This window comes from Scardinius erythrophthalmus (assembly GCF_964197995.2).
Source record: "Scardinius erythrophthalmus genome assembly, chromosome: 2".
Classification (NCBI taxonomy): Eukaryota; Metazoa; Chordata; class Actinopteri; order Cypriniformes; family Leuciscidae; genus Scardinius; species Scardinius erythrophthalmus.
Genome location: NC_138222.1, coordinates 46,649,118 through 46,676,638, shown reverse-complemented (window position 1 = coordinate 46,676,638; position 27,521 = coordinate 46,649,118). Strand labels below are relative to the sequence as shown.

General features: G+C 36.6%; 2 protein-coding genes across 2 annotated transcripts in view; one reads left to right on the top strand and one right to left on the bottom strand.

Annotated features, from left to right (window-relative positions):
* zanl (zonadhesin, like) overlaps window positions 1-7,205 on the top strand; it is a gene marked incomplete at both ends in the record, with an annotated part of 46,228 nt that extends 39,023 nt beyond the window's left edge. Inside the window, 18 exons of the mRNA XM_081389883.1 lie at window positions 62-206; window positions 311-552; window positions 742-906; window positions 1,074-1,201; window positions 1,395-1,666; window positions 1,832-2,040; window positions 3,096-3,240; window positions 3,458-3,705; window positions 3,847-3,976; window positions 4,127-4,328; window positions 4,481-4,642; window positions 4,864-4,994; window positions 5,947-6,149; window positions 6,268-6,403; window positions 6,566-6,715; window positions 6,817-6,907; window positions 6,994-7,043; window positions 7,132-7,205. Of these exons, the coding sequence (XP_081246009.1) occupies window positions 62-206; window positions 311-552; window positions 742-906; window positions 1,074-1,201; window positions 1,395-1,666; window positions 1,832-2,040; window positions 3,096-3,240; window positions 3,458-3,705; window positions 3,847-3,976; window positions 4,127-4,328; window positions 4,481-4,642; window positions 4,864-4,994; window positions 5,947-6,149; window positions 6,268-6,403; window positions 6,566-6,715; window positions 6,817-6,907; window positions 6,994-7,043; window positions 7,132-7,205 (2,883 nt within the window). The remainder of the gene's footprint in view (window positions 1-61; window positions 207-310; window positions 553-741; window positions 907-1,073; window positions 1,202-1,394; window positions 1,667-1,831; window positions 2,041-3,095; window positions 3,241-3,457; window positions 3,706-3,846; window positions 3,977-4,126; window positions 4,329-4,480; window positions 4,643-4,863; window positions 4,995-5,946; window positions 6,150-6,267; window positions 6,404-6,565; window positions 6,716-6,816; window positions 6,908-6,993; window positions 7,044-7,131) is intronic.
* A 302-nt stretch (window positions 7,206-7,507) lies between these two features.
* Window positions 7,508-27,320, bottom strand: trappc14 (trafficking protein particle complex subunit 14). The gene is made up of 11 exons (XM_081359598.1): window positions 27,209-27,320; window positions 26,624-27,106; window positions 23,556-23,651; window positions 23,161-23,290; window positions 22,777-22,863; window positions 16,127-16,247; window positions 14,790-14,937; window positions 14,401-14,635; window positions 11,909-12,045; window positions 11,576-11,775; window positions 7,508-10,235 (listed from the first exon to the last, which is right to left on the bottom strand). Exons 2-11 carry the CDS (start codon window positions 27,095-27,097, stop codon window positions 10,082-10,084), a joined length of 1,782 nt encoding a protein of 593 aa, XP_081215724.1. The 5' UTR covers window positions 27,098-27,106; window positions 27,209-27,320; the 3' UTR covers window positions 7,508-10,081.
* Between the last annotated feature and the right edge of the window lie 201 nt (window positions 27,321-27,521).

The window sequence follows — 27,521 nt, the reverse complement described above, 5'->3', positions numbered from 1 at the left end:
TTTTTGTTTCTAGTTTCCTTTGTGCAATCAAATGATTAATTCATTTCAATTTGTTTTTCAGGTTGGAGACAGCTGGTTCACAAAAGATGACTGCACAGAGCGCTGTGTTTGTTCACCTTTCAATAACGTGACATGCGAGGCATGGCAGTGCGGTCCCGCTCAGGAATGTAAAGTTAATGAGGGTCAGCTGGGCTGTGTGAATACAGGTACATACTCTACCAAAAACAAATGTTCATCCATCATCCATCTATCCATCCATACATACATCTCTCTATCTGTCAGACAGACTACTAACTGGCCTTCTTTGCAGGAGTGGGCATTTGCCACATTGCTGGTGATCCTCACTACTACACATTTGACGGGATCATGCACACCTTCATGGGTACCTGCACTTACACGCTGGTGGCAATATGCAACATCTCTATGGTGACACCCTTCACCATTGTGGCCAAGAACGAAGAACGCGGCCAGCCAGAAGCTTCGTATGTTCGCTCCGTGACCGTCTACCTGCCCACTGCCAACATCACCATCAGCAAGAACGGAAGAGTACTGGTGAGAGTCCGAGAAGGAAAGAGGAAGAGATGGAGTAGTGGTTTTAACTATGTTGCATTTGCATGTCTTCTGATTAGACAGTGAAATATTGCATAATGTAATAGATACGATTCTAAACCATATGTATTCAGTGATCTTATTGTGCTAAATCTCTGGCCTGTACTCACATTTGTTTCCTCCTCCGACTAGCTGAATGAACGCAGGATAAAGACCCCGTACGACATCACTGCAGCCAAGGCACGGGTGTTTAGCAGTGGAGTAAACACCATACTAGACACTGACTTTGGCCTGATTGTGAAGTTTGATGGAGTGCACCATATTGAGATCACAGTGCCTGGAGACTATTTCAACAAGGTATGAAACTAGAACATCACTCTACTTTGTTTTTGTACTAAATATATTCTTTTGATACTGATATTTGATTAATAAACCAGACGGTTCCCTTTTTGTCAGAATATCTGAACTGCATTAAAGATTTTCCACAAGAAGCAAAACACACTTTTTCAACATTTCTATTATAGGTGTGTGGAATGTGCGGTAACTACAACGGCGATTCATCTGACGATAACTTGATGCCTGATGGCAAACCAGCCGAAAATGCCATTGAACTTGGTAACAGCTGGAAAGCAGAGGGAGACAGTGATCCTGGGTGAGTGTTAGATTATTTGGTGCCTCTAAGCACCTCTCCATAATTCAGAAATAAACAAACCTAGATAGATAGCAGCATTACAAATGCACTTATGATGCATATGAATCTGAGGCATCACGGTGAAAAATTAATAGAGTTCCACTTTTTTCATTCTTCTGTTGTATTTATCCGTTCCTTGTTCCTCCATCCGCAGCTGCAAACCCGATCCAAGACCTGAAGACAAACCCAACTGTGACGAGAATGAGGAAGAAATCTTCCAGTCACAATGCGCAGCTTCGATCCTGTCTGATCTCTTCAAGCCCTGTCACTCTCTCATTCCTCCAGAAGCCTTTCTGGGGAACTGTGTCTATGACATGTGCGAATATGATGGCATGCAGTTGACTCTGTGCGATAACATTGAGGCTTACGCCCAGGCCTGTTATAGCGCTGGAATCAAGATCAGCTGGAGGAACAGCACATTCTGCCGTAAGTGAAAGACAAAGAGGGAAGAAAAGGCGAAAAGATGTGCTGAGAATGTTATGCTGAGCTGGGTGACAGCTGGGAGAAATGGTCTCTAAATATGTCAGAGAATCATTGTAATTTAAGTTCAATGCATCATACCTCTTTCCTTTTGTGTGTTTTTATTTCCAGCTCTCCCATGTCCACCAAACAGTCACTATTCTGAATGCACAGCACCATGTCCTCCTACTTGTGCCGACCTCTTCCCCATATTCTGCCCATTACCACCCAATAGCTGTGTTGAAGGCTGCCAGTGCAATGCAGGCTTCGTGTTAAGTGATGGCAAGTGTGTTCCCCTCTCAAGCTGTGGATGTGTTGACAGCAGTGGAGAGTATCATGAGGTGAGTAAACTTTGGGGCAAAAAAAAACAAAAAAAACATCAGCTTTCCTTAAAGGGATAGTTCACCCAAAAATGAACATTGTGTCATCATTTACTCACCCTCATTCCAAACCTGTATGGATTTCTTTCTTCTGTTGAACACAAAAGAAGATATTTCAAAGAATGTTGGTAACCAGACAGTTGACGGCAGCCATTGACTTCCATTGTATTTTTTTTTCCTACTATGGAAGTCAATGGCTACCGTCTACTCTTTGATTATCAAACTAACATTCTTTAAAATATTCTAGTTTGTGTTCAACAGAAGAAAGAAACTTATATAGGTTTGGAATAGGGTAAGTGATGACAAAATTGTCATTTTTGGGTGATCTGTCGCTTTAATACTAGAATGCTATGATGGTTGACTGAAATATTGAGATACTACACTATTGTTCAAAAGTTGTTGGTCTGAATTTTTATTCATTTTTTTAAAGAAAATGTATACTTTTATTCAGCAATTGCACATTAATTTGATCAGAAAATGTTACAAATTATTCTGAACTTTCCATTCTTCAAAAAATCCTGAAGACAATTATCTTAATTATTTCCACAAAAATAAGCAGCTCAAATGATTTCAACATAGATAATAAAAATAAATGTTTCCTAATTTCTGAAGGATCATGTGACTATGAAGAATGGAGTAATGGCTGCTGAAAATTCAGCTTTGCATCACATGAATAAATTACACTTACGTTATTTTTTATTTATTTATTTATTGTTCAAATAAATACAGCTTTTCTTAGAGACTTTTTCTAACATTAAAAATCTTACCGACCCCAAACCTTTGAATGGTAGTGTATATATATTGAAGACATCTATTCTTCAAATCTATCCTTTTCTATTCTATTCTTCAAAACTCTTCTATTCTTCATCTCACGATTGATATCATTTTCTTTGTAAATGTATAGTGTGCAAAGACATATAATGTGCTTAAAGAATATATTAGAAAAAGGTGCTGTAAAGATGGCTGTGCTTTTATTTTATATGTCACATAGTAGTAATGCCTGGTATACATTTCAGGTGGGAGATTCGTGGATAACTGACCACTGCGAACAGAGGTGCAGCTGCAGCCTTGGAGGACTGCTGTCCTGCTCATCCTTTGAATGCAATGAGAACTCAATCTGTGATCTTGACAGCAATGGAGACCGTTACTGCAAACCTGAGAGTGAGTTTTGCAATGCGAAACACTAAGAATGAGGGAAAAATGTCCAAAAATTGCTTAATTCAGACCATCTGAGCTGAATTCTGAATTCAAAACTTACATTGAAGTTAGATTTGGGCCTGGTAGGCATCTAAAGAAATGCATATCTAAGCAGTTTCCAGGTTAGTCTTAATGTCCACCTCAGGGATGAACTAACTCAAACTTCTTTTACTTTTCGCAGAATTCGATGACTGCAATATTGCTGGGGACCCTCACTATCGAACCTTTGACAATTACAATCACCACTACCAGGGAGCGTATACGTATGTATTAACCAAAGGAAACGATCTGCCAAGCTCCCTCACCCCTTTCACTGTCCGCGGCAAAAACCAAAGGCAGGGAGGAATCAGTCGGGTGTCCCTTCTGCACGAGGTCTATGTGGACGTGTACGGCATTAGTGTTCGCATGCAACAGAAGAAGAAAGTGCTGGTGAGAGAATCATGGGATATGTAGTCAGTCCTAATAGCTGGATCTAACAGACTTTCAAACCACTGCTACTTCATACGTGGATTACACTATATAGTAAAATGCCACATCATAGAAGTCTTCTGCATTGTTTTCCTCCACCAGGTCAATGGCGAGAAAGTTGGTCTACCGTACAGTCCTGTACAGGGAGTTAACATTAAAACCAAGTCTCGCTTTGTTATGCTCACAACTGACTTTGGCCTTTCTGTGCGCTTTGATGGCAGTTCCCAAGGAGGTACAAGACCAAATCTCAAACTTAAAACGAATATTAGAAAAGGATTTTTTGTAATGCCTAGCTTGCTTATTTTTTGAAGTATATAATCACAAACACTCTCTCTCTTTCTCTTTCTCTTTCTCTTTCTCTTTCTCTTCCTCTCCCCTAAAGTGGTGAGTCTTCCTAGTGTATACAGATCTCGTGTGCTCGGTCTGTGTGGTAATTATGATGGACGCACCACTAACGAGTACACAAAACCAGACGGCACAGTTACGCGCAACCTCAATGAGTTTGGAGACAGCTGGAGAGTCACTGACAAAGATGGGGCTAGTCTTCGGATCACACCCCTACCGAAGATGGTGCACCTGCACAAGTACGGGAGAATCAGTTTACTTGTTATGCTGTGCATTATAAATCAGCTGGGATGAAAATTCTCACAGAGTTCACCCTAGCCATATAAAATAACCTGAAATGAATCATCTGAATTTATCCTTCTCCTAAAAATCCTGTCTTCTTTACGATTAGGCGTGAAGTGGAGGAAGATCTAGATTCAGGGTTTGAGACGGCGGGCTGCACAGAGGATCAGCTGGCTGGGCTGAGCGGGAATAAACAGTGTGGGGCTCTCAGTGACCCTGATGGTCCTTTCGCTGCCTGTAATGCTGTGGTCGAACCAAAAGTGTTCCAGGAGTGAGTAATGTGTGCATTTCTTTGTGTGTGAGGGTGTGTACGCTCTAGGGACAGCAAGTACTGTGTGAGTTAGAGAATAACATAATGTGTAGTGGGTGTGTATTGCAATAACTCTAAATGAGAGCATGTGTTATGTGCATTGTGTTTGACTGATATAAACTCTTGATTTATGGGTGTTGGTACGGATTCATTTCATGACCGTGTGTGTGTGTGCATTGCAGAGATTGTGTGTTTGACCTGTGTGCTGAGCCGGGCAGTGAAGTACTGCGCTGTGAAAGTTATGCTGTCTACGCTCGGGCTTGCCAAGATCAGGGTGTCCAAATAAAGCCATGGAGACAGGAGCTGAAGTGTGGTATGACAAAAAAATTAATTAATGCAGACTTTATCCAGCCTGTAGCACACACCAAAGTTTAGGATCAGTAAGATTTTTTTCCCACAAAAATATTAATATTGATAATAACAAATGAGTAATGCACTATTAGCATTCTAGTAACTACCATTAACTAACAAGAAACTCTGATTAACAAATTAGTTAGTAATAGCGTTCAGTCGAATGTGGTAGTTCACTATTAATCATTAACTACTATTTTTCATACCTCACTGAAGACTACTAAGAACTACTATATTCAGGTTGATAATTAATATTAATAATGCATAATGTATGATATAAGGTAATGGTAACTACATCTTTCTAAAGGAACTAAAAATAATTTGGATCAGTATTCTAAAGTGAAGATCATGGAAGTAATGACTAAAGTATTACCAAATCCATCGGAAGGAATTACTATTCAAAATCTTACAAATATCTCAAAAGCTTACAATGACTTCAGTCAATATTAGGTAGTTACTTGTAATGCAAGGTAATACTTGTTTTTCACTTTAGAATACTGATCCAAATAATAAGTTGTTCCTTTAGAAGGATGTAGTAACACTTGATTCATTACTAGTGGGTTACCGTTACCTTTTATTTTATATTATGCATTAATCATGTTAATTATAAACCTGTATATAGTAGTTCTCTGGGAAGTATGAAAAAAATTAGTTACTGATTAGCTAGTGAACTACCACATTCAACTGAGCGCTATTACTTAGTTTCTTGTTAGTTAATAGTAGTTACTAGAATGTTAATAGTGCATTACTCATTTGTTCCTGTGTAGTTATTCATTAATGAAGGAACAGTATTCTAAAGTGTTACCAAGTACTTCTTTCAAAAACATTGAAAACTCTTACTGACCCTAAACATTTGGTAGTGTATGTCTTTCGCATATAATTTCCTGATTGTGTGTGTCTGTGATCACATTCAGATCTGCAATGTGGGGCCAACAGCACCTACTCGTTCTGTATGACTCCATGCCCGGCGTCCTGCGCAGACCTTGCGGCTCCTTCCGAGTGCGAGCAAACAGAATGTGTGGAGGGATGTCAGTGCGCCTCTGGCTTTGTCCTGAGCGACCAAGACTGTGTGCCTTACAGCCAGTGTGGATGCACTTACCTAGATCGCTACTATGTGGTGAGGCTTTTGATGCATGTAATATACTACAGGTTAACGGTTATGATGTAACATGAATTGTACCGAAAAATGAAACAAGACATTGCACTTGCTGATCATGCTTCTCTGAACCCCACAGCTCAAGGAGACGTTTGTGACAGACGATTGTTCACAGAGTTGTGAGTGCACTACAACTGGTGCTGTGTGTCAAGCAAAGAGCTGTGGAGACAACGAGATCTGCACCGTATACGAGACCAAACGCGAATGTTATAAAAGTGAGCATTTGATTGAGATTACTTTACTCTTAAAGCTTGAGACCTTTCTTAGTCTACAAATAATATCGGATAGGATATTATGTGGATTCATTATCATATTACAGATGCTTCAGAAGAGTAGTGCACTGATTTTTAACTTCTTTTGCTCTCTGTCTCTCTCAGCGAGTCCATGTTTGAGCTCACCCTGTCAGAACGATGGTACCTGTGTGGTAAAAACAGATGGTTCTGGGTACACCTGCACTTGCTCTGAAGGTTTTGAGGGCACAAACTGTGAGCTCTTTAAAGTCCCCTCTGTGGATGAGGAAGGCCTGGGTAAGTGAACGTGAACATGCTGTATTCTTTAATGCTTAAAAATGAAACCATATATGCCAGTGATGTGTAATCAGAGTTTTTACCCGCTTGCTGTTTTATAGATAAAACATCTATCATCTTGATTGGAGTCCTCGTGCCGCTTGGCGTCATCCTCATAGTCACTGCAATTGTGTGCATTTACAAGAAGTGCTGGTAAAGCCCATTTAAAGAAAAAACTCTTATCAAAAACATAAAAACATTTATTAAATGTATGATTTTTCTTATCTCTTTTTACACAGCCGCAAGAAAATGATTTACGAGTCAAGTAAAATTGAACTGAGCAAAACAGGTACGTGATAACTGATTGTCTTTCTAAAACACCATAAAAACTATGAGAAGTATGATATGAGCTGTAATATGAGTGTTTTTGTTCACAGCGCATCCCTATGAAAATCTGGATGATAGTAAGCAGGGAGCAGACAACAGCGAGCTGAAGGCAACAACATTCTGAACTGTTTTTTGACATTGATTTGCTGATATGTGCATTTCTTTTAAATATTTATTCACTTTAAATGTCTTTGTGGAATATGTGAAATAACTGGCAAAACCTCTGTTAATAGTTTTTCAACTTTTCAGTAAGTTATTTGTAAACTTTATTGTAATTTTTGGTGTGAGGTATGAGGTGTGATATGATTGGGGAAACAAGTGCAATTTTCAAATGTCTGTGAACATCTGATATTAAATAAATTATATTTTCTGTCCTTTTATGGCATTTTTTTTATTATTATTTTGAATAAGTTAACAAGACGATTTATGCCCTGACTGCTTTTATTCAACTTGTTCAAGTGCAACAATCCCAATATCCAACAACACACATTTCCAACAACTCTGAACACTTTTGTTAACACTTTAAACAGCATTGTAATTAAAGCTGTATAAAAACAAAAATGCGCAAAGCAGCAGTTCATAGAGCAGAAAGTAAAAATTGTCTTTGTAGGCTAGTTATCTATATGATTGAGTGTGCCACAAGGGACGTCCTCCAGAAGAGCTTGGCAGGTCTTTGCAATTCAAAAAATGCAAATAGTCCAAACGCACAATACAAGCGCAATACTCAACATATATTGCCTCAACAGCTCTGATACCTTTTGCACAACTTCTAACCTCAGGATATTTATACAGACGGAGTAAATCCGGTGGTTACAGTTGGCATTTCTCATCCCTGCCACGTCAATTAATAATTGTTCCGTGTAAAAAAAAAAAAGTTTTTGAACTCAAAGCATATGGTCCCTAGTTTGAACATTCCTTCTTTCCCCCCCAATAAAATAAGTTACAAAAATGTAAATAAAGTGCTTAAAAAAAATAAGATCGTCTACATCTTTGTTGAAAATTAAATGTGATGACTTGATGCCCTGGATAGTAGTATACCAAACGTTTTCTGAACATTTCCTTCTGCAATAAACGGTCTAATTGTGCCAAGTGACCTTTCTTCACAAGTTTTCACTATAAAATAATAAATACATAGTCCAAAAAAAAAAAAAAACTGGCCAAGATGCAAATTACAAGTGAAATGGAATGAGAATTTGAAAATAAAATAAAAACATCACAGTGGTTATATTAAAACATTTTATCCACACCCACAATACGGTTTTGGATCAGTGTGTTACATTTCTGCAGAATGAGAAGTCTGTCGAAAAAATTAAACATTCAAGGTCCTATATTCAGAGACGATATAAAACCATGTGCAATATTCCACAACAAAAGAAAAGCTTTTTCAGTCCTAAGGATGATTCAGTAGTCCTCACATGTAAACATTGATGCAAAGAAATCAATCATAACCCCATTAAATGGCTCGATGGGGTGACACTTTACGCCAGTTGATAATTGATTATCACTACAGCCAATGGGGTTGTAGATATGAAGCTCTCTGTGAAAGTCAAATGTTCAGCTTAAATGCATAGAAATCAATACAACTGTATGGCCAGAATCTGCCCTGACACTAACCGGGAATTTGTTCCTGGAGAGGGATAAGATTATGGAGCAAAAAATTAGACCACATATTTGAGAGCACACACTGCAGTAGGAATGTGACAGAATGTTTCTAAATCAATAATAGGAGGAGCAGAAATAAAATGGCTCCAGCCAATAACACAAGCTCCACCTTCAAGAACCAGAAGTGACTTGATTTACCAGCTCTCAGGCAATGAAAGGTTGTGTGTGATTACATGGGAAACCTTTATAAGTTGAACACAGCTTGATGAACTGGAGTGTTAACATTACAACAGTGAAATAATTTGATGAAAACATCAAATAAATATGAATTTAACAACACGTGCGTATGACTATTGACTGAGTAAGGAGTTACACTGCACGGTACAATAAAGGCCAGACCAAAAAAAAAAAAAACATTTCAGTGTACAGGACCAAAAATTTAAGAATTGCCCACAGGCACAAAGTTGCAAACCATCTTTCAAGTAATTAAGAAAAACAATAAAAGCACTTTTACAAAGTGAAATGCAAATGACAAAGAGGAATTAAACATGGGCAGGGAAATGCTGGCAGTGTTGACAAATGAAATGTAAAGACATAAAAAAAAAAAAAAAAAAAAAAAACATCCAAACCTAAGTAGCAAACAGAGAAGGGGGTGACATGTTACATGCTTCTACAATAGGATTGTAAAATTGACTTCATATTGTCTGCACTGGTTTTTGAGGACAGTTCGATAGAATGGAGTTAGAGAGCAAAATGGGTTTCATGGAATGTTAGACTCTAATTGGTAGCTAAAAACGTTACCAAAATAGCCAAATTATTTAACTATTAAACCAACATCCTTTGAGAAATTTCAGTTTCTTCAGAAATCTGACATTTCTGAGCACGCAGATTCCATGTTGATCTGTGCATGACTACCCAGACAGCAACATAGTGTCGGCCCAAGATCCGGCCAACATCTGGTACATGTGGATTCCGTCCGTACCAGATGTGGGCCGGATCTGGGCCGGCACTATGTTGCTGTCTGGGTAACCATAACCATCCATTCTTCCCTTAAACAGTCATAAATACACTCTTTTTTACTTTCAGAACTTCTTGACTCCAGTGAAACGTCCTATGGATAAACAATAAAAACCCTGTGTGTTTATGCTTTCTTTTCATTCCTTCAGTCAAAATTGTCAGTAGCTGCACATAAACTGCATCGAAATTACTTAAAATAATCACACTGTACAGCATGTAAACAATAAATGCTGGTAAAAAGAACAAAATAAATACCTATAGAATAGAAACTGAAAGACAATGGACATTAAACCATTTTTCCAATTACACTACTTCATGACACAATATTCTTTTCCAAAGTTCGAGAATATCCGTAACTCCTCTCCTTGGGTGCGTGTGCATTTAGGTGTGTGAATCCAGAACCAGCACCTTACACTCACGCTTGGCTATTTTGTCAAGTGACAAAATGTTCCTGTCTGGAGGGAGGTAAAGCGGCCGGCCAACAGGAGAGCCCACGGGAGGGGTGATGGCCCTGCGCTCCATAACACTACCTGTCCTGTAAGACACAAACAAACATGAACATTGATCAGTGCTGCAGAAATGAGACAATCATGATTAGACAAAGAAGAGCGAAGAGAGGGTTGTAAGAGGATGTACCAGTTTGCTATTATGCTATATGAGAGTTCCTTAATATGTAGAAAATTCTGAATCAGTCAACTAAGATGCTCCATTTCAGTCAGGATGCTGCCGTAGAACAGTAAAATTTGTTTATAGAGTGTAAAAAAAAAATATATATATATGTATATAAAACTGTTTAAAAGTTTGGGTTCATTAAGATTTTCACCAAGGCTGCATTTATTTGCTCAAATACAGCAAAACAATAATATTATGAAATATTATTACAGTTTCAAATAACTATTTCCTATTTTAATATGTTTAAAAATTATATTTATTCCTGTGATGGCATGCATTTTCAGCATCATTACTCCAGTCCTCAGTCACATGATTCTTCAAAAATCATTCTAATATGCTAATTTGGTGCTCAAGAAACATTTCTTATTATTATCAATGTTGAAAACAGTTTTCAAACAGTTTTTTTGAAAATTATATTTTTGTGAATCTGTCATATATATTTTTTATGAATAGAATAAAAAAATACTATTTAAAAGTATACATTTCTCTAAAAAAAACTTTTTAAGTTATGTTGTTATGTTCTCATTTAAATGGTTGTGTATATTGTTATTGTACCAAACTAAATATTAAAATATTATCTGAAATGTATTTCCGAATGCATTTCAGTTCATCTTTGTCCTTCCACTATGTGAGTAAAATCAAATATAAAATAAACATTTAAAATGAATTATTTCTTACTGTTAAAAAGACTGTCAACAGACAAAAACATATTTTTATACATACAGAATAGAATAAAATAGAAAAACAAAGAATGAGAGTTTAGTAAATTATAATATGAAATGAATATTCCCACTTAAAGTGTACTTGTGTATAGTGTGTGTGTGTGTGTGTGTGTGTGTGTGTGTGTGTGTGTGTGTGTGTGTGTGTGTGTGTGTGTGTGTGTGTGTGTGTGTGTGTGTGTGTGTGTGTGTGTGTGTGTGAGAGAGAGAGAGAGAGAGAGAGAGAGAGAGAGAGAGAGAGAGAGAGAGAGAGAGAGAGAGAGAGAGAGAGAGAGAGAGAGAGAGAGAGAGAGAGAGAGAGAGAGAGAGAGAGAGAGAGAGAGAGAGAGAGAGAGAGAGAGAGAGAGAGAGAGAGAGAGAGAGAGAGAGAGAGAGAGAGAGAGAGAGAGAGAGAGAGAGAGAGAGAGAGAGAGAGACTAAAAGACTGAACCATAAAGCATGTAAAATATGTGAAGATCATCTGTGTGAATGTGTTTGTGCATACCTTGTGAGGTGAAACTTGGATGGTTGCTGGTGAGAAAAGGACTGTGAGCGGCCCAGACTGAGACTGGCCTGATGTCGGTCCAGAATGTCTCTGACCGCTGGACTCGACGGACTGTTCTTGCGGGACAAAGGACGGGCGTCAGGGGGAGGGTTGGACACGGATGCTGTGAACTGTAGCTTCAGTTTCATGTGCTGACTCAACTAAAGACAGAGGAGATAGAATAGCGGATACTGAGGTGTTTACATCCAGTAATTCAGCTCGTTGGTTTTGTTGAAAGAAGTGAAACAGAACAATGAATTGCTCACATGCAACACAGACTTAATGACTCTTTACCTCAAAAAGGCCTGATCGGAGTATCTGGAAAGCCACGCTGACAGAGAGGGTACTGCCTTTTCGACAGTAACCCAGGTTACTGAGAGGAGAATGACACACCACTGCATTCACTGCAGGATCCTCTTTCTGTCCACGACCTGAGAAGACAAAAGGAGGATCAAAACCCAAAAGGACATGCAATAAAAAGCAATGTAAAAACAACAACATTTCAGCCATAATCGAGAAGTTAGCCATAATCGAGAAGTTAGCACACGCGCATCAGGCACATGGAGCTATGCAATGCTGTCAGATTGGATTCTATTGTTTGTACGTCTTTGATGTATTAACTGATATTAGCTCGTCTGGCATTACAAATACTCACATAATCACAGTTGGAGACTCAAACTCTGCTATCTACATCTACAAGAAAGAACCACACACCCTTTATGAGCTAATGACATTCAGAAATGTTCACCTTTGTTTGTACGTCTTTGATGTATTAACTGATATTAGCTCATCTGGCATTACAAATACTCACATAATCACAGTTGGAGACTCAAACTCTGCTATCTACATCTACAAGAAAGAACCACACACCCTTTATGAGCTAATGACATTCAGAAATGTTCACCTTTGCACTCTACTTTGCCTTTATCAGGCCTATAACGGATAGTGTTGCAAAACTTTTTTTTCTCAACTTCACAAACAACACTTCTTGATCTATTGGCAATCTCTAATTTCTTAAAGCCCTCTCACCTTCATTGCTATATTCAGGTGCAGTGTTGCCAGTTTGGGGGGGTTTCCGAATTTGAATTAAAAACATTTTTTGTGAATTGAAATAAATCTGAAATAAAATATAAATATGGGGGGAGGGATTTTAATATTAGAAATATTGCCTTGGCAACTAAGTGAAATAAGAGAAGTTAAAGTACTAAAATTAAAAGTGAAATAAATATAAATTAAAGCCAATTCTAAATGTTTAAAAAAAACTAATAAAAATGACAAAACCTCATAACAAAACTAACAAAACTTAAAACAAATACTGAAAATATCATATTAAAAGCTAATTCAAAATATTTACAAATACAATAATAGCGTTTAAATAATGCCAAAAAAAACTGCTTCAAACATACAATACATATATTTACCATACATTACATAAAAGCAGGCAACTGTGTGTACGTCATACAACAATCTGACACTAACCCTGACCACTCTGTTCTGAAACTTAAGACATTTCTTTTGACTATTTTACCAGTCCTTTACCAGATTATTATAGTTTTGCATTTTTAAATTAGTTTTTATTTTAATATCATTTTAAAATTTCCTATAAATTTCAGTTTAGTTTTAGTTAGTTTCATTAATGGTTTTGCTAGTTTTAGTTTAGTTTTTATTTTGAGAACACATTTCTATTTAGTTTTTATATATTTAGTTTCAGTTTTAGTTTTAGTAATTATAGTTTGCAGAGTTAACAGAACACTTCCAGTTAAAGACATTTAATTTCAGCAAAGTTTAATGTTTGCAGTTTACAGTAAACTCTTGTGCAAACCTCTTAATAATAGAAAAATCAATAATTGTTTGAGATTGAACAAAGAACCAAACAAATGCAACTTAAAACTAAAAATTATTCATTTATACTCATTCATATTAAAAATGAAATTTTGTTAAACATAAAAATATGCGTATGATTATTATGATTATTCTTTTATGGTTATTTCTATGATTAATCCTTTCAAACATTATTCATGTATTGATCCATTTATGCTTTTTGTCTATTGCATATTTTAATATCATATACTCATAGTTATACTCATATTCATGTGTTCTATTCAGACCAGACATTTAGTTTACTTTTATTACTTTATTAGTTTACTATTGTGGACTAGACATGCTAGGCTATTAGTTTTTTGTGTTTTCTGCTCAGTGTGGTATCCTGTCTAATATGTGTGGTGTTTTGTTTCACATGAGATGATTTCCTACAGCTGTATTTGCATAAGCCTGAGGTCTAGGCATGATGGAAATACATATTTGGCCTTTTCTGCTTCTTAGGGCTGGTTCACACGGAAAGCGGTTTTGCTTTAAAAAAACGGGAAAAAGACACGGGCAGTGGAATGGGAAAAATGCACAAGGTCTCGAGGCACGTCTCTTAAAAGTTGAACATATTTTAACTTGAGTGCAGCATTTTTAGAACGTCGTATCATGCAAGAGACGCCGCAAAAGACGCAAGACTCGAGCACAAAGGTCAAACATTGAAAAATAAAGTAGCGCAGTGGAATGGAAAAACTTGATTGTCCGGTACAGGATGAGAGCTTATATTAATTACAAAAAACGATTATTTATTTTTGCTAATTTTATTTTATTTCAGTCCGTTTTTCAGTAAATGTTGTTAGTTTAGTTTTAGTTTTTCATTTTTGTTGAATTTCTATTTTATTTCAGTTTACGAAAATGTTTTTTGACCAATAGTTTTAGTCTTAGTTTCAGTTTTCGTTTACAAAAATAAAAATGGTCCTCACCTTCAGGCGTCCAGACCAGTCGGACTGCCAGAAAGTCCTGCAAGTTGTTGAGGAGGGTATATCGCACTCGGAAATGCTCACGGGCCTTGACCGCACTGGGACAGCTGGCGGTCATAATGAAGCGCGGCCGGTCCAGTCTCACGCTGGGGAGACTATAGTGAGTGTAGATAAAGTTGGTGAAGGGCAGTTTAGAAGTAGACCACTGTAAGACTGCAACTAATGGCACCTCCAGTCCCTGCAGCAAACCGAAACATGACATTTTATTAAAAAAATCTAAGTATTAAATGATCAGAAAGAAGATACACAAAAAACAGGCTGTGAGATAAATTTTAGCCTGTACCAAACAAAATTTTACCACATAATGTACTACATAATGACTGATGGCCTACCTCAGTTGAATCATCTTGTGGCTGGTTATTGAGCTGCAGCTGGAAGAGAAAGTTCTGCTCCTCTAGAGCGCTGAGCATGCTGGGAAGGTGGCTAGACTCGCTGTCCATTCTATAAAATGATGCCATGGCAACTTCTCCTGACTGATGACTGAAGAAGGTAAACATAATATCAAACACCTTTCAAACATCCAAGAAATGATATGCCATGGCAACTTCTCCTGACTTATGACTGAAGAAGATAAACATAATATCAAAAACCTTTCAAACATCCAAAAAATGATAGGCCATGGCAACTTCCCTTGACTTATGACTGAAGAAGATGAACGTAATATCAAAAACCTTTCAAACATCCAAAAATGCCATGGCAACTTCTCCTGACTTATGACTGAAGATAAACATAATATCAAAAACCTTTCAAACATCCAAAGAATTATATGCCATGGCAACTTCTCCTGACTGATGACTAAAGAAGATAAACAAAATATCAAAAACCTTTAAAACATCCAAAAATGATATTTCTTGAACGTACAGAGAGACTGTGATTTATTATAAAAAAATGGTACAAAAATCCAAATGCATGACTTTATTTTCCCTGTAAGCCATCACAGTTATATGAAGATTTGAATTTCCTCAAAGAGGAAAAAGCAAAACGAGGTTAGTTTTAGGGCTTTGGTACTATATAAAAGAAATACCGGCAATAAATGGTTAAATACGTTCCAGGAAGTATGCGCCACATCTAAAAAAAAGCATGCAAATATGATGTTGACATCCTCATGACTGGTTACATTTTTAATTGTGAAACTTTTTAAACTTTTATCTTAAATTTCTTAATAAGTATGATAAGTCAATATGAAGAGTTCAGATGCAAAAGCGTCTAAGTGCCATCTGAAATTTTCTTACAATTTTTTTAATTTTATAAAGATTGTATATTTAAGTTCAGTAATTTCACTTAAATGACAATTAATAGGTAATTTGCATTGCCATTAAAGTGAAATTACTGAACTTAAATATACAAGCTTGATAAAAATGATCATTCTAGAAGAAAATTTCAGATGGCACTTAGCGGCTTTTGCATCTGAACTCTTCATATATAGTCCAACAGATCTTGTGTTATCTACAACACAATTTTTTAATGTTCTGTTAAGTGTTTCAAGTTGAATTAATAGCAGATAGTTTACTTTGAATAGTTTACTTAAGAACAAAACCCTAAACTTTATAAAAACAAGACTTTATAAGAAACCATAACCAGAATGTTTGAGGAAATGATCAATAGACTGATAACTGAACTTGAATCACACTCACGGGTGTGTGAGGTCACACATAATGTTTTCTCTTACCAAACATTGTCCACCAGCAGCACCGAGCCATCTGGCATCACTGGTAAGTATGAAGCATTGAAGTTGGGAAAAATCTTGACGTCACGCACACACACTTCCTCCTGAGAACTCCCGTTTAACACTGAAACAGTCAGATGTTCGTATATACATAAACAGGACGTCTATCACATTAAGAGACAGGAAGCCACAAAGGTCAAAAAGAAAGTGCATGCAAAAGAACCACAGAATGACAACTGCCTGTCTCACACACACAAACCATTTTAGCACAAAATTGTCTAATGATGAGCTTACACTATAGCAGTGATGACTAAATGTATGTAGTACATCAGCTGAATGAAACTGTCACTGTTTGAACATAGAAAGGACAGTCTAATAAAGTCATACAAATATAACATACAAACATATCCATGCATCCTCCCTTGAAGACTGTGTGAATAGATATGTGAATAATTCTACAATGAGATATATTCTATAATAAATCTATTTCTTCACTCCCTTACATTAGGGACTACTAAGGACCCATTACATCATACTCAGAAGACACACAGACACTCACGGTTCTGAAAAATTCATAAGAGGCCTTTCTTTTTTTAACCCTCATGTGGTGTTCATGTCATTTTTGACTGGAGAAGATTTTCTTTTTCCTGAAAATACTAGTTAATGTTATCGCATTGAACTGAAACTTAGTGACTTTGTTCAAAGAGACTATAACAACTTGTCCAAATTTGTATTTTATTTTTTTTTACTTTTTTTGTGTTGTTTTTTTCACCTTGTTACACCTATGGTGTTCGCGGTCAAAAATGACAGGCCTACACAAAATAGCTTATAAATCCCTCGTTATGCTATATTATCCCCAAAAATTGGATTCAATCTTTTTATCAACTTGTTTTCTTTCAATTAGGACTGGTTTTGTATTCAATTTTCAAACAGTTTAATTGTAGGAGTCATTTATGCGAGCTTATGCACCTCAGTTTTTGAGTGAAAAAAGCATTATTTGTTAATAATTTTGGCAATATTGAGAAAAATATGAAAATAAATTGCACTGTTGATCACACTAGTCTACTTTAATGTTTAACCAGGACATTTCTTTTGAAATGCTTTTATTTTGTACAAAATGACACAGAGTCACACTTGTGGTGTTCCCGGTCAAAAATGACGAGCCTACACAAAATAGCTTATAAATCACTTGTTATGCTATATTATCACCCAATATTGGATTCAATCTTTTTGTCAACTTGTTCTCTTTCAATTAGGACTGGTTTTATATTTCTATTTGCATCTGATTAATCGTAGGCCTCATTTATTTGAGAGTAGGCATCTAATTTTTTTAGTAAAAAAAACATTATTTTTGAATAATTTTGGAAATTTTAAATAAAATCTGAAGAAAATTGGCACTGTTGATCACACTAGTCTACTTTAATTTTTCACCAGGAATTTTGTTTTGAAAAACTTTTATTTTGTACAATATGGCACAGAGTTACACTTGTGGTGTTCCACTGGGCCATTGAGGGCCATTGTGGGCCATTGTTTCAATGGGCCATTGAAAGTGAATGGGAGAGACCAATGCATCCAGTGAATGGAACAACACAAAATATGTATCATTTTAAAGCTTAGAATCTCAGCTTTTTAATGCATCTAATCACTTTGATCAACTCCTAACGACTGCTGAGTTATCACTCTAAAACTGAGTGTACCCCCTGCAAGCGCCACCTAGCTGCGAAATAAATAATCATAATATTTTTCAAAACTATTACCTTGATCAACTTAAAATAGGTGTCATTTGAAAGCTTAGGAGTCTGAAATTTACAATGAATGTAGCCAATTTGATAAATTCCTAAGTAGTGCCGAGTTATTTGCTGATAACTAGAAGAAAAAAAATCACAATTTATAAACTACTTTTTTGTATTACATTCAGCAATATGTCAAATACATCATACAGCTCAGATAGTCCTGTGGCATATGTCATTTGAAAGGTCTCAATGAGTAGAATACAACAAGCATAATTGTTTCAGGCTTTTTAGTAAACTTGAGCTAGGTTTTTCTAAAAGAAGCCCTTCAAGAGACCCATGTGTAAACCATGTATGGATTCTGAATTTTAGACACATTTCCGCTCGTAACTTCATGAAACATGCTCCGATTGTGGAAAATGACACATCATTATTTACAGCAGATGCTTACAATTAAAATGAGTCCATACTCAACATAATCCATCACTCAGAATTAAAGATATTCCTCATGGAGTTCTAACACAAAAAAATACCACAGACTCACAGACTCACGTAGCCAATCAAGGTAGCTTAGACTTGGCCTTTTTACTCGTATCTTCATGAAACATACATTGATCATGAAAAGTGGCACATCGTTATTTACAGCAGGAGCTCACGATTAAAAAGAGCCCAAACTCAATATATTCCATCAATCAGATCTAAAGATATTCCTCATGGCGTTCTAACACAGAAAATACCACAGATGCATCTAGCCAAGTATATACTCATGAAGCACTCACGTTTGGTTTTCGCTCATAACTTCACGAAGCATGCACAGATTGTAGAAAACTGTACATCATTATTTTCAGCAGACTATCATGATTAAATACAGCCCAAACTCAGCATAATCCATCACTCAGATCTAAAGATATTTCTAATGGAGTTGTAACACACAAACCCCAACAGGCGCACACAGAGCCTTGAATATAGATGTAGCCTAGCACTTATGTCGCGTTTTAATTCATAACTCAATGAAGCATGCTTAAATTGTGGAAAATGGCACATCATTATTTACATGAGATTGTTAAGATTAAAAAGAGCCCAAACTCACCATAATCCATCACTCAGATCTAAAGATATTCCTCATGGACTTCTAACACATGTCTCTCCCATTCACTTTCAATGGCCAACTGAAACAATGGCCCTCAATGGCCCAGTGGAACACCACAAGAGTAACTCTGTGCCATTTTGTACAAAATAAAAGTTTTTCAAAACAAAATTCCTTGTGAAACATTAAAGTAGACTAGTGTGATCAACAGTGCCAATTTTCTTCAGATTTTATTTAATTTTTCCAAAATTATTCAAAAATGTTTTGTTTTTTACTCAAAAAATTAGATGCCTACTATCAAATAAATGAGGCCTATGAATAATCAGATGCAAATATAAATATAAAACCAGTCCTAATTGAAAGAGAACAAGTGGACAAAAAGATTGAATCCAAGATTGGGTGAAAATATGGTATAATGAGTGATTTATAAGCTATTTTTTATAGGCCGGTCATTTTTGACCGGGAACACCACAAGTGTGACTATGTGCCATATTTTTTACAAAACAAAAGTTTCAAAACAAAATTCCTGGTGAAATATTAGAGTAGACTAGTGTGATCAACAGTAGCCATTTTTTCCATATTTTTTTTTTTTCATATTTCCAAATTTACTCATAAATTATTTGTTTTTTACTCAAAAAATGAGATGCCTACTCTCAGATAAATGAGGCCCATGATTAATCAGATGCAAACAGAAATATAAAACCAGTCCTAATTGAAAGAGAACAAGTTGACAAAAAGATTGAATCCAAGATTGGGTGAAAATATGGTATAATGATAGCCTGGTTCTACCAGACTCTTGTACATTTCATTTGTACAGAGAGTCTGGAATCTCTCCATTGAGAAACGTTTACTTCCTTGTAGGCGGGTTCTCTGTTAAAGTTCAAAACTATTGGATCTGCCCAGAGTCACTCAGGATCTGCCATAGCCAATCGCTAACGTGTGGTCGTGACGTATGTCATGCGCCGAAACCGGCCGGAAACATTTACAAATTCAAAATGTATAAGGACAGTGATGTATTCAGTCAACTGTCAAAGCTGGGTCTAAACATTAACAATACGCCGCTGCGGTCGTTTCGGATCTGCCGCAAATGCTGTACAGTGATCACCAGGCTACTGCGCGATACGGAAACAACTTTTCTGCCTCCTTCACTTGGTCCTCCATTGGTGCAACAAGAGGGGAGACGACAACAACTATCGGCTTTGCATCCCTATCGTTCCCCTTAGCTAACTCATTCACCACTAGAACTGCCATGGCGGTCATTTTGACCGTTTTGAATTTTATATCTGCAATAACTTTGTTGAAAAAATAAATACAATCCTGCTGGTACCTGACTTTTCCTAAAAGTGTCTGTATTTTCATTTAAAATGTTTTTCATATAAATTACCTATGTAAATTACACATAAGGCAAAAAAACAAAACAAATGAACATATTTACCTATTTCGGCCATAAACGGTCATATTGACCGCACTGAATTTCGCGGTATTATTATACCAATATACGCAACAATAAAATGTGGTAAAAAATACACTAAACATATTCAACAACAAATCATTTAAATGTAATGATATTCAGAACAGAACAAGAATGAAAAAATAACTAAAGCCAAAATGAAATGCTTTATACGCGAAAGTGAAAGTAAGCGGCGTTGGGCTCACGTAACTCTCTAATTAGAATCAAAATGTTTCAACATTTGCGATGTATTTGGATGCTAAACTATTCTTTATCATATAGGCTTTGAACTTCACTCACGTTCCAATATCGACGGAAAAAATCATTCACACGCATAAAATGGTACGAATTGTAGCCTACTAGTACTGAGAAACAGAGCAGTGGAATTTTTATATGTTAGGTTGACTATTTTATTATTATATTTTATTATGGCTATAATGAACAGGCTGCAATGCTGGAATATGGTGTGTGTGTCGGCGGGCGCGGGCGCGATCGAACAGTGGAAACATGAAAACATCTCCGTCATTTTGTTCAGGGCATCTACGAATATTATTTATTTATAAATTATAATTAAACTTGTTTAAATGTACAGTTTGGTGTTGTTTTGTTTTTAAAAGACATCCTAATACAATAAATGCATTAATCTCTCAATTGGGGATTTATCATTAAAGATAGAGTTTTGAATAGCGATCAAAATGACCGCTTGTGGCAGTTCTAGTAGTTATGGAATTCTGGCACTTCTAGTGCTGAGTGAGCTGGAAAATCAAACTTTCCCGAACCCCGTGGGGAGGAGGGCCACAACATCATGGCCACCAACAAAACTTAGCAAACATTGTTCTTGCTCCGGCTTTAACTTCTGTATATTCGGCAGTTTTGCAACAACGGACCGAATAGCTTTTCTCACATCTTTCTCGGCTGCCATTACTCCAACTCAAACTGACGCACTACATCAACGTCATCGTTCTCAGCCACTCCCTCTGTTCGCTGATTGGTCCTCCAAAAAAATTGGTTTCTGGAAACCTAAGAATATACAGCAGTCCCAGACGTAGTACTGAAGGAAAATGAAATTGAGCGGAAGTACGTAGGAGGGCGGAGCCAGGCTAGTATAATGAGTGATTTATAAGCTATTTTTTATAGGCCGGTCACCGGGAACACCACAAGTGTGACTATGTGCCATATTTTTTACAAAACAAAAGTTTCAAAACAAAATTCCTGGTGAAACATTAGAGTAGACTAGTGTGATCAACAATACCAATTTTCTTCAGATTTTATTTAATATTTCCAAAATTATTCAAAAAGTAAAAAAAAAATACTCAAAAAATGAAATGCCTACTCTCAAATAAATGAGGCCTATGATTATTCAGATGCAAATCAAAATATAAAACCAGTCCTAATTGAAAGAGAACATTTTGACAAAAAGATTGAATCCAAGATTGGGTGAAAATATGGTATAATGAGTGATTTATAAGCTTTTTTTTATGGGCCTGTCATTTTTGACCGGGAACACCACAGGTGTTATAGGGTTTTGAACACCACATGAGGGTTAAGAGAATCACAATTATATTAATAAAGCCTATATATATATATATATATATATATATATATATATATATATATATATATATATATATATATATATATATATATATGAAAACTTCAGATGCAAAAGCCTCTAAGTGCCATCTGAATTTTTTTTCTAAAATGAGCATTTTTATCAAGCTCGTATATTTAGGTTCAGTAATTTCACTTTAATGACAATTAATAGGTAATTTTCATTGCCAGTAAAGTGAAATAACTGAACATAAACATACAAGCTTGATCAAAATGATCATTCTAGAAGAAAATGTCAGATGGCATTTAGAGGCTTTTGCATCTGAAGTCTTCATATATATATATATATATATATATATATATATATATATATATACACATGCGCTCATCAAGGCTCTATTTATTTGATCACAAATACAGTAAAAACAGTAATATTGTGCAATATTATTACAATGTATAATATGTTTTCTACTTGTAAATGATTTTTCAGCATCATTACTCCAGTCATGTCACATGATCCTTCAGAGTTCATTCTAATATTCTGATTTGCTGTTTTATCAATGCTGCAAACAGTTGTGCTGCTTTATATTTTTGTTGAAACGGTGATACATTTTCCCCAGGAATCTTTTGATGAATAGAAAGTTCAAAAGAAAAGCATTGTTTTTTAAACAGAAAGCTTGTGTAACATTATAATGTCTTTAATGTCACTTTTGATCAACTTAATGCATCCTTGCTGAATAAAATTAAAAATCCAAAATCCAAACATTTTAATGGTAGTGTATATGTATCACTTGTGCTCATAAAATGTGAGAAAGAGAAATAGGGCTGACATTACCTTTGAGGACAGTTAAGTGTCTCCCTGAAACTGTCATTTGCTGACACTTCACTGCGGGAGGGGGCAGGACGTTAAGTGTGGTGCTGACTGTTAGCAAACAAGAGAAAATTATACCAATTTAAAAACACCATAAAAAAAATTCTAAACAGCATAGGTTTCTGAAAGGAAAAATGCCTTTTAAAATACATAAAACACAGCAGGAAAAACACAAATCTAAAAACATGACACCGACAAGCACAAAAAAAAACAATAGATAAAGAAACAGAGAGGAGAAATACTGAAATGAAAAAGAAAACTAGGTGATGAGTGAAAAAGGAAGATCCCAGAGTTCCTGAATCAATAATGACATCATGCAGTATTGTGCTGAAGGAAGCAAGAGCTCACCCTGCGCTTTGAAGGTGTTTAGGTCCTGGCGGAACGTTTGGCAGGGGCTCTTTTGTTGGAGGATGCTGAGATAGCCATGTTCTTGAATCTCAGCTTTCTCCTCTTCTTGCTTCCACACAGTCACAATTATCTTCATCGAGGTAACACACAAACATAGACACATAATCAGAAGTGTGATCAGCAACACGTGCAAGGTGATGTGGCACAGCGTGAGCACTGGTCAGATTTCATCATTTCTTGCACAAACATGTACAAGTCAGCAGCACAACCGTGTGCCAAAAATGCGTGTGATGATAGAAGTTCCTGTTCTATTTATACCACAATACTAAATGCAAAACACATAACCAAATGCATGAATGCCAGAGTAAACATAAAAACAAAGACAGTAGCCATACCTTCACTTTGAGAGTGTTGACAGGGAGCTTATCCAGGGATACAGTCAAAGGAAAGATGACCTCATCGCTTAAAACAACTGGCTCATCTACAGGAGACTGAGAAACAAAGTGAAACATGAGACATGGGATGAGTTAAAGCACCCCTCTAATGCCATTTTATAGATTCATAATTTTGTTTTAGAGGTCTCCTACAAAAGGTTTACATGCATCCAAGGTAAAAAATAAATAAAATTAAATAAAAAACATGTTAATATTCTCCTAAAATACATTCCTGGGCAAAGAAAAATGGGCCAAGCAAAAAATGCCAAAATATTTAGTGGTCTTTTAATGGTCTTAACAATTTTAATCACACATCACTGGTCAGGAAATTAGCAAGAATTGCACAAATAGTGAAGATAAAGTAAGTTAGCATGGAATAGCCTTCCCCAACTTGCAGACAGCTTTTTACAGGAAGAATAGTCAATGTTGTTTTAACCCATGTTAATGGCTTCAAAAAGTTGAAAAATGGCTCCCAGTTCAATTGAGTTTAATGTGAGACCAAATTTTCACTATATGGTTCAAATCTGGACTTTGACCAGGCCAAAACATGAGCCTGATGGACTCAAGCCACTTCTTGGTTGTCTTTTCAATTTGGGCAGGAGCATTGTCTTGTTGGGAAAAAAATAACACCTGATCATTCCTCTTTAGATAACAACTTTTCATTTGTGGGAAGCAAGCCATTCTGTAACATTCTCCTAGACTCCAAAGCATTAAATGACTTTTCAGAGAGAAGTAGCTCACCAAACCCAGCAGATACTAAGGCTCCCCACACAATGACACCTTTTCCTCCATGCTTCACTGTGATAGTGAATAGTGATGCATTTATTATTAGATTTCACACCATATTTTCGAAGGCACCACTCTGGAGCATCACCACGCAACTCGTGATTCATTATGATTCATCATTCCACCGCACACAACTTTCCATATTCTGGCAAAAACTTCATTCTGTCTTTGATGCTTTTCTAAGACAGCAATGGCTTTTTAAGTAGTGCATTTGCTTTAATGTTTGCTCATTTCCTGAACAATAATTTGTGGTTAAGACAATTAAATGCTTAGTGTTTATCCATTTTTGGACTTGGCCTCTTTTTTTTGCCCAGGAATGTTCATTGCAGCATAAAAAAAAAAAAAGGCCAAGCCCAAAAATGGTTAAACACTAAGCTTTTTACTCTACATGTAGAATATTTATGTGTTTTTATGCTTCAGGGATACTAACATTGGCCAGTTAGCCACACAACATTGGGTTAAAGCTTGAGCATCATCACTCTGTAATGTCTGACTTCTATGACTGGTACATATAAAATTATTTACACTATGGGGTGCGACTACCAAGAAAGCAGAGCAAATAGCACTAAGAACTAAGCCCTCATTTCAATAGTGGGCTGTACCTCCCTAACTTGCACAATCTGTTTGGAAAACTAGCCTAATCACCATGCTTTGCTTCTTATAAGAGTTTTCAATATGAAAAAAACACTTGCGTTGCATGCAACACATGCTTAACAGCCTATCACACTTTCATTAGTTGTGAAGAATTTGCCCTAAACTCAAATAACTGTCAGCAATCATGTTAAAGTAATGACTTGATTACAATGACCATATTTGATTCTCTAGACATCTTTTACAATCTGCAGATGTTATTTAACCTTTAAATAGCATCTGTATGCGAAATACAGAAATACTGATATTTGAGAGGGTGGGGGCTGGGAAAAGCTAATCAGTGAAGTTTGTTTAATGACTAATACTACTTATGTAAGAACTCCACACGGCTCTGGGGGGGTTAATAAAGGCCTTCTGAAGCAAAACGATGAGTTTGTGTAAGAAAAATATTCATATTTAAAACTTTATAAAGTAAAATAACTAGCTTCCGGCCAAACGAACATAAGGATTCGACTTAAGTGTAAAGCGCAACTTATGCGAGTAATGGGACATACTGCTGATATTTACTCTACGCCATGACGCACTACACTACTTCTGACGTCACAAGTTGCGCAAGTAGACTGCGTTTGGCTGGAAGCTAAAATTTTACTTTGTAATGTGTTAAATTTGAATATTTTTCTTACACAAACGTATTGCTTTGCTTCAGAAGGCCTTTATTAACCCCTCAGAGCAGTGTGGGGTTCTATTATAATGGATGGATGCACTTTTTTGAGCTACAATCTGATGGTTGCGATTCACTGCCATAATAAAGCTCGAAAGCGTCAGGGTGTTTATTATTAATATAACTACGATTGTATTCGTCTGAAAGAAGAAAGTCATGTACACCTAGGATGGCTTGAGGGTGAGTAAATCATGGGGAAATTTTAATTTTAAAGTGAACTACTCCTTTAATAATATTTATTATAAATGCAGTACATTTATTTTTCTGTAAAATCTTTCTTAGTTAAAGTTGGCATGAAACAGAAGTTGCAATAATAGTCTTTTCTTCCCTATTGTAACATATATCCGAGTGAAACAGCTTGTCGAACAAGAATACACAGGGCGGGACTTGATTATGTCAATCAGCAATTGATTGGATCGCTGTGGTTTGCTATTGGTGGATCTCATGTGAGTGACAGGTTATTCCACCCTCGCACCAGTAAACGCCTCATCAGAGAAGAGAAGAGAAGATTAGAGATGAGAATATTCTACAATAATCTATAATTAAAACCAAAAAATTATAATAGTTATTTTTTTTCATTTCATGGAGATTTTTTTAACAAAATTTGACTGAGTGTACCGGTAGGTGTTGAAGTCAAGACCGTTATAGAAATATACTGCATGGAATACATGGTAGCATTTGGGCCAGAGCACTAAAACAGGAAGTTATTTCCAGTAATATTAAGACTACCCTGGATGATAAATTAGGAATGTGTTCTGCATGCTTACCAGCAGCTAAGACAAACACATCTCTCAAACAGACCAGTAACAGGAAATATCACCACTTCCGTGATATTATAGATAAAGTAAAGTGTATTTGCATTCATAGCAGTGAACTTTACCTCTACAATGAACAGCTATAATCCAAAAGACTACATTGTTTGTTTATGCACCTGCACAGGAGCCTTGCGGAATTCCCTCACGCCGTTGCCGGGGTTGTTGTGAATGAGGAGCGGCTTGCATTCCCTGAAGCCCCGGTACCTCGGGCCCCCTCCACCTGCGCAGCCCACCTCCGCAGCATCATCATCGTCAGTATCCTCCACACACTCGTCCCCGCTGCTGTGGTAGTCGTGATACAGAGGCTGTGTCCGCTGTCGGTTGTCGCCCGGGCTAACGCTGGCCACGGCGCAGAGAGAGCCGGCCAGCTCCCTCCAAGAGCGGCTGCTGTGATGCTCCGAGCCGCTGCCATCAGCTGCCGCAGTGCTCGAGCGCAAAACCAGGAGAAAGCGCACAGTTTCCCCCAGATAAAGGTGACTGCGACGCGGAAGCGTCCGGTATTTGGCCGGGTCCGACAGGTCTGAGATGGGGACGGCCGGGAAATACATAAAGTATTCGCATTGCGATTCCATCATTAACACCATAACCATCACAGCGCACTGCAAGCAGACATACAGCGAAGGTATCCGTTTAGCCTGTGCAGTCTGCAAATAACACTCTCATTCAAATAAGAAACAATAAATTAAACAAACCCGCTTTACCTTTCAGCTCAGTTCATATTAGGGTTGCCCAGATTGAAGAAAAATTACATTCATCTTATTTTTCCACATTTCGCTTGTCTGCTAGTTGACGTACAATACATTCAAGTGCGCTATATGGCAGGCATGCGTATCGAGTTAAGATGGAGTAGAGCGCGATGATAAGGCGAGAATAGTCGCTTGTCGATGAAGGTAAATAAGGGTCCTAGCTATTTTGGAGAATTCTTCGAATATATTATATTCAGTTACTTTATTTGTACTTATATTCAATTGAAATGTATTATATTATTATTTCCAACAAAATAATATTTATTTA

What these genes read in the sequence shown, in the direction of transcription:
- trappc14 (XM_081359598.1), bottom strand. Translation starts at nt 27,097, where the DNA reads ATGGTTATGGTGTTAATGATGGAATCGCAATGCGAATACTTTATGTAT. An exon ending in TCAACACTCTCAAAGTGAAG is followed by an intron (nt 23,291 to 23,555) that starts GTATGGCTACTG and finishes ACCTCGATGAAG; the next exon opens with ATAATTGTGACTGTGTGGAA. An exon ending in AAACACCTTCAAAGCGCAGG is followed by an intron (nt 22,864 to 23,160) that starts GTGAGCTCTTGC and finishes GTTTGCTAACAG; the next exon opens with TCAGCACCACACTTAACGTC.